Raw genomic sequence first — 7,398 nt, forward strand, 5'->3', positions numbered from 1 at the left:
GGCTGGAAGAGAGCTCCTCAGCCCTTCTACCTGGAAGAAGATCTGGAAGTGACCATGTGGGAAACTAGAGCTTGCGGTAGGCCTGGGAGCTTCATTGTCCGAGAAAGGGTGATGGAGGAAATTGTCCAGGAAAGCACGGCACAGTAGCCTCCAGTGAAGCGACATGAAGGTGATGGGGGAGCGGTCGGCGTGGAATTTACAAAGGGGGAAATCACAGTTTTGACCGACTCCTCCGTGTCTCCCCCTCCGTTGGGAAGTGACTAGCTTGGTGTGGACGAGGAGAGAGCCGTGGCTGAAGTGTTCTCTCGACCTTTAGTAAAAGTTTTCCTTGGACGCTTTCTCTCTTTGCGTGCTCTTCAGACAAGTGCGCAGAAAGTACGGGGCGTGCGTAAGGGACAGTGAGGTGGGAGTGCAAAGTGGCTGAAGGGCTGGGCCCAGAGGCTTGGGTGATCAGTGTCCCAGAGTTCGAGATGGGAGGCAAGTCTGCAAGCGGTGTAGCGCTGGCCTCGGGTCCGTGGGGGCCACCACTGTTCAACATCCTCCACAATGACGTGGGCAAAGCGGGACGGAGTGCTCCCCTCAGCAAGTGCTGTCAGATGGTGCAAAATGTGGCGGGAGTGGCTGAGGCAGCTGTGCTGGATGTGTGTCACCATTACTGAGAGGGATGCGGGAGAGGCTGGAGATGGGGGGCGGAGAGGAAATGTCCTGGAGTTGAAGAGAGGGGAAAGCGCCAAGTCCTGGGGCCTGGGGAGGGAATAGTGGTGGGCAGCCGGACGTGGTGGGGGCCAAGAGGCTGGAAAAGCAGCTTTGCTGAGCAATGCGACTTTGTGGTGCTGGCGTGTGCAAAAAGCTGGACTAGTGAGGCAGCAAATGCAGCCTTGGGTCAAAGGTGAGCATGGCAAGAGTTCTCCAGGGCGGCATTGGGCAGCGCATGTTGCCAGCAGGTCGGGGGAGGTGCTCTTGCGCTCTGTTCAGCGGCTGGTGAGGCCCCGTGTGGAGTCCGTTCCTGTGTCCAGTGGAGGGCTCCTCAGTGGAAGAAGGACATGTGGCCTTAGGTGGAGCGAGTCGAGCCTTGCAGGGCCCCCTGGGACTCTTGAAGGAACTGGAGCATCCTTCGTATGAGGAGAAGCTGGAGAGAGCTGTGAGGTTTTTTGAGCCAGGGAGGCAAGTGCCACGCAGGGGGATGATGTCATCACTGTGTGTATATCACGGACGGGAGGGAAATGAGGACGGGGGAGCCAGACTCTCCTTCTCAATGGTGCCCACGGGCAGGGCATGGGTGAATGGAGAAAGTCTGCAAAAGACGTTGCCATTTCCTTGGAAGAGAAGAGCACAACCTTGTTCAGTGTGAGGGTGGTCAAACAGTGGAACCGGTTGGGCAGGAGAGGTGTTGGAGCCTCCATCCTTGGAGCTACTGAAAACCTGACTGGACATGGTCGTGGGGACAGCCTGTTGGAGCTGACCCTGCTTGAGCAGGTTGGGGTTTGGTCTCCAGAGTGTTCCTGTTTGCTATGATTCTGCTTGCTGGTGATGGCTGTAGAGAGTCGTGCTGGGAAGTGAGTTGGTTCAAGTGCGTGCTGCCACGGGGAGCTTGGGTCAGGGGCAAGGGTCGAAGTGCATTAGCGTGTCCAAGCCTCTCTGTTTGGGCAAGTGAAGGGCTTGTGTGAGGGGCTCCGAAGCCCCGTGTGCTGCCTCTGTGGTGGTGGTGGTGGTGGTGGTGTTGTTGTTGCTGGGGACGTACTCTTGCCAAGAGAGGGGCCTTAGGTAGCCCTTTTTCTTCACCCACCGGCAACGTGGCTCTTGGAGCCCTGTCTTTGTGCTGGGTGAGGGGCTGGAAGAGCTTCCTGGGAGAAGAAAGGAGAGTGGAGGGCGCTCTGGGTGGGCTGGGATGCAGGAGAACTTTATTGAGGGCAAAAAACCAGTGTAAAGGCAGGAGCGCCAAGTGGAAGGGAGGCGGTGTGAGGGGCAAGTAGGGCGACCGTCAGCCCACATCTCTCTCTTGTGTGAGACAGATCTTGCCAGAGCACTGTTTCTCTTCCTGCTCCGCAGTGGGAGCGGCATACTCTGGGAGGTCCCCGGTGGTCTTTGGCTTGTGAGAAGGCGGTTGCAGCCGGAGAGTACTGGACATGAAGGGCGCTGCAGAGAAAGAGGGGGATGCAAAGAGGAGGAGGTACATGGGCCATGTTTCCAGGCAGGCCGGGCTGGCCCCTTCCCTGCTGGCTTTGTGCCTTGGGAGGAGGAGCCGTGGACAGTGGGGCCCATGTGCCAGCAATGGCCGGGAGGTGCGTCTCCTCAATGCATGCAGCGCGGCTTCCAGGCTGTGTGGGGTGGCTGGTGTCAGGGGTGGTGGCGAGCGCCCTTAGCAGGGGTGTAGCAGCCTCTTCTGCCGCCGAAGCCAGCCCAGGCCTCCGAAGCCGTAGCCGAAGCGGCCGCCGGAGGAAGACGTGGCACTCCCTCTGGGAGCTGAGGACGTTGCCTTGCCAGCAGCGGATGAGGAGGATCCGACGAGCGGTGCTCTGGGGGAAGGAGCTGAGGATGGGTCCTGGCAGGGTGACCAGCACGGCGGGAGGCTGGATGACAACGCGGGGAGTCACTGGTACTGCGTGGTTACTGTGGGCACTCGTTGCAGCTGTTAGCCAGCGGGGTGGGTCTCGCAGGGGCGGCAGAGGTCGAGGCAGGCCATGTGTGGTGCGGAGGGGCCCTGGAAGAGAGGGTGTTGAGGAAGCGGGAGGGGCGTGGGGGTGCGAGGAGCGGTGTTGCAGGAGAGCGGGGAGGGAGGCCAGGGGCAGGCCTGGGTGTGGGTGTGTGGGGAGCGTGGCGGTGGGGAGGCGTGAGGGGCTGCTGAGGCTGGGAGCCAGAGCGTGCTGGAAGAGACGGAGCCAGGTGTGGGGGGCAGTGAGAAGGAGGGGAAGGGTGTTGAGAGCTCACCTGCTGGATGGCGGGAGGAGAAGGCGTGAGGAGAAGTGTGTGAGGGAGAGAGGCGCTCAGTCGGCTTTTTATGCTGGTCCCCGTAGGGGCAGGACAGCCTTTGCGCGCAGCAGCATTTGCAGCAAGCAGCTGTTGCACCTGAGCCGGTACTGTGAGGTGGGGGTGTGTTTTGCTTCCACCCAATTCTGCAATTTCATGTCCTCCTCTTGAGGGCCGTGTCCCGCAGCCTGGCGGCAGCTTTTAGATGCAAGCATTAGGAGCCAAGAGCTTGGTGTTGATAGCGCGTGTCAGGGCGGGCAGAGGGCACGACCAACGCGTAGGAGAGGTGGGGTGTCGTCAGTGAGGTCATCCCATGGCTCTTGTGTGGCGTGGTTTGCGGTTTTGTTGTGAAGAGGGAGGCCCCATTTCCTCGCAGGCCTGGAAGGTGGGTCTGGGCTTTGGAGGTGTGCCAGGTGTGAGGTGCTGCCCCTTCCATGGCGTTGGGTCCCTCCTTGCCTTGCTGCCAGCTCACTAAGCCTTAGTCCTGGCCTCTTCCATGGAGTGTGCTCTGTGGGTGTCTTGGTTCCGCTCTTGCTTGTAAGGTTGTAGCTGGGAGAAAGGAGGCTGCCTGTTTGGGCTTGTTCGCCCTTGGTGCCGTCCCTGGGGGTGGCAGTGCAAGCAGGCAGAGGAGGGCTGCAGGCCGGTGTCCTGGCAGCCCTGGTTCAAAGCTCGCAAACCCTGTGCTGTGGGGAGCCCTGCCACACTCCCCAGAGGCTTGCGTGGGCCCCTCCGTAGTGCTCCGTTTAGCCGGGGCCGGCACGCTAGCAGCCTGGGCTTTGGAGTGGCTTGGAGCTTGATGTGGGGCACCTCGCAAGGGCAGGTGAGATTCTGGAGAGCCCAGGAGTGTGGCGAGAGGCAGAGGGGGAGTGGGAGTGTGAGCGGCAGGCAGGAGAGGCTGTTGAGCAAGGGCCTTTGTGGTCTTTAGTTGGGGTGACGTGGTGAGGTGAGGTACTTCTCTGCACAGTGTTGGAGGGGCAGAAGAGGACTTGGGTGCAGAGACCGTGGGGCTGAGTCACGCATGGTGCACGGGGCTGCAGAGCCGAGGCCCTGCTGAGCCGAGGCCCTGCTGATGGTGGACGGATGCTGAAGGGTTGATGAATGGCAAGGCCTGGCCCAGCTGAGCCAAGGTGAGTGTTTTGCAGGCTGATTGTCAGGCGAGCTGTGCTTGCTGATAGGGAAGATGAAGGGAGGTAGGAAGGAGTGATTTGCGACCTGGTGTACGGAAGTCCAAGTTCCTGAGGGGTTGCGTCCCCGAATGTTGAGGGAGCTGGCTGATGTCCTTGGGAGGCCACTGTGAATTATGTTGTGAAGGTCACGGTGCCTGGGAGCAGTTTCTGATGGCTGGTCGAGAGTTCATAGCCCTCGTATCTTAAGGACGATCAGGAAGGAAGATCTGGGAAAGGAGAGGCTGGTGAGGTGATGTTGTTCCAAGGGCAGCTTACGGCGAAAATCCTCCCAGAAAGCATTGCCGGGCTCCTGAAGGACAAGAAGGTGGTGGGAAGTTGTCAGCATGCATTTACGAAGGGGAAATGGTGCTTGACTGACCTCCGTCTCTTCTCCGTTGATGTGACTAGCTTTGTGGACGCGGAGAGAGCCGTGGCTGGTGTTTAGCTCGACCTTTCAGTAAAGCCTTTGACGCTTTCTCCCCTTGCGTGCTTGTGACAAGCCAAGAAAGTACGGGGTGCGTAAGTGGACAGTGAGGTGAAGTGCAAAGTGGCTGAAGGGCTGGGCCCAGAGGCTCGTGATCAGTGGCCCAAAGTGCAGTTGGAGGCAAGTCTCAAGTGGTGTAGCCCAGGACTCGGATCCGTGGGGCCAACACCGTTCAACATCCTCATTAATGACGTGGGCAATCTGATGGAGTGCCCCCAGAGCAAGTTGGCAGATGATAAGCCTCATTTTTAAAAAGGTAAAAGGAAGGCCTGGGTTAACTAGAGGCCGGTGAGTGTCATGTCTGTGCTTGGCAAGATCATGCAGCCCATCCTCCTGGACGCTGTGCCAAGGCACATGGAAAACGGAGAGGTGATTGCTGACAGGCAACATGGCTTCACGAAGGGCAAATCGTGCCTGACAAATGTGGTGGCCTTGTACGACGCCGTTACAGCATTGGTGGGTAAGGGAGGAGCGACTGTCGTCATCTGCCTGGACTTGTGCAAAGCCTTTGGTACCGTCTGCACGACATCCTTGTCTCTAAAATGGAGAGATGCGGATTTGATGGGTGGAGCACTTGGCGGATGAGGAACTGGCTGTACGGTTGCACTCAAAGAGTTGCGGTCAGTGGCTCGATGTCCAGGTGGAGACCAGTGACGAGTGGTGTCCGTCAGGGGTCCACGTTGGGACCAGTATTATTTAACATCGTTGTCAGGGACACGGACAGCGGGACCGAGCGCACCCTCAGCAAGGTTGCGGATGACACCGAGCTCAGGGGTGTGGTTGATGCTCTAGAGGGAAGGAATGCCATCCAGAAGGGCCTTGAGTTGGCTAGGGAGGTGGACCCGTGCAAAACTCATGCAGTTTGCCGAGGCCAAGTGCAGGGTCCTGCAGCTGGGTTGGGGCAATCCCAAACACGGATACAGGCTGGGCGATGAGTGGATTGAGAGCAGCCCTGCAGAGGACTTGGGGGTGTTGGTGGATGAAAAACTGAATATGAGCCGGCAACGTACGCTTGCAGCCCAGAAAGCCAATCATATCCCGGGCTGCATCAAAAGAGGCGTGGGCAGCAGGTGGAGGGCGGTGATTCTCCCCCTCTACTTCGCTCTCGTGAGAGCGGAGTACCGTGTTCAGCTCCTGGGGTGCCCAGCACACAAAAGGCATGAAGGTGCTCGAGAGCGGGTCCGGAGGAGGGCCACGAAGATGGTCAGGGGCTGGAGCACCTCCCCTTTGAGGAGAGGCTGAGACAGTTGGGGTTGTTTAGCCCAGAGAAGAAGTAGGAGACCCAGCCTTGCGGCCTTCCAAGTACCTAAAGGGGGCCTAGAGGAAAGCTGGGGAGGGGCTCTTTATCAGGGAGCGTAGCGCTAGGACGAGGGGTAATGGTTTTAAACTGAAAGAGGGTAGATTTAGATATTCGGAAGAAAGTCTTTACTGTGAGGGTGGTGCGACGCTGGAAGCGGTTGCCCAGAGAAGTTGTGGATGCCCCCTCCCGGGAAGTGTTCAAGGCCATGTTGGATGAGGCTTTGAGCAAGCTGATCTAGAGGAAGGCGTCCCTGCCCACAGCAGGGGGTTGGACCTAGATGATCTTCAAGGTCCCTTCGAACCCAAACGGTTCTATGATTCTACGATCTCCCCGTCCTTCTCTCGACGCACGAACCTTTCGTCATATTTTCTCTCTCCTTTCCAGTTGAGGAGGGGGAGTGATAGAGCGTCTTGGTGGGCACCTGGCATCCAGGCAAAGTTAACGCACCAGACATGAGGAGCTTGCGTCAGAGGCGTGAGTGGAAGTGTGTCCAAAGGTTTGTTTGGTGAAGGTTTGAAGGTGAAGGGCTTGTGCGATGGGCTGGAAGCCCACCGGGTGCTAGCGGGTGGTGTTGCTGGGGATACACTTCCTAAGAGAGGTGTGGTGGCTGTTTCTGAACCCACCCCGATGGCCACTGAGCCCTGGCTTTGTTCTGGATGAGGTTGGAAGAGCCCTGGGAGAAGAAATGAAGAGGAGGCGTCTGAGGCTGGGATGCAGGAGAACTTTATTGAGGGCAAAAAACCAGTGTAAAGGCAGGAGCGCCGAGCGGAAGGGAGCCGGTGTGAGGTGCAAGTAGGGTGACCATGAGCCGATGTTCCTTTTGTGCAGTAGATCCTCCCAGAGCACCACGATCTTCCTGCCCCGCGGTGGGAGTGGCATACTGGAGGTCCCCTGTGCACTTTGGCTTGTGAGAAGGTGGTTGCAGCAGAGAGCACTGGAGATAGCAGAAGGGGCGCTGCAGAGAAGGAAGTGGGAGAAGAGGAGGAAGTACATGGGGCATGTTTCCAGGCAGCCTGGGTTGGCCCCCTTCCCTGCTGGCTTTGAGCCTTGAGAGGAGGAGCCGTGGACTGCGGACCCATGTGCCAGAAACAGCCCGGAGGTGCGTCCTCAATCCATGGCGTGGGTTCCCGTGTGGGGGTGGTTGTTGTCAGGTGTGGTGGCGAGGGCCCTTAGCAGGGGTAGCAGCCTCTTGCGCCGCCGAAGCAGCCCAGGCCTCCGAAGCCGTAGCCGTAGCCGAAGCCGCCGGAGGAGACGGGCACTCCCTGGGAGCTGAGGACGGTGCCCACGGCAGCGGATGAGGAGGATCCGACGGCGGTGCTCTGGGGGAAGGAGCTGAGGATGGGTCCTGGCAGGGTGACCACGACGGTGGAAGGCTGGATGACGACGCTGAGTCCCTCCCCTTGCTGCCTGACGCAGGGCTCGTTGCAGCTGTTAGCCAGCGGGGTGGGTCCGCAGGGGCGGCAGAGGTCGTAGCAGGCCAT

General features: G+C 59.1%; 1 protein-coding gene across 1 annotated transcript; it reads right to left on the reverse strand.

The window, feature by feature from the left end:
* Nucleotides 1-7,086: 7,086 nt before the first annotated feature.
* On the reverse strand, nucleotides 7,087-7,398 carry LOC140645980 (feather keratin-like). Its single transcript, XM_072849420.1, has one exon. The coding sequence runs from the start codon at nucleotides 7,396-7,398 to the stop codon at nucleotides 7,087-7,089; it is 312 nt and encodes a 103-aa protein (XP_072705521.1).

This window comes from Ciconia boyciana, unplaced genomic scaffold, assembly GCF_034638445.1.
Source record: "Ciconia boyciana unplaced genomic scaffold, ASM3463844v1 HiC_scaffold_68, whole genome shotgun sequence".
Classification (NCBI taxonomy): Eukaryota; Metazoa; Chordata; class Aves; order Ciconiiformes; family Ciconiidae; genus Ciconia; species Ciconia boyciana.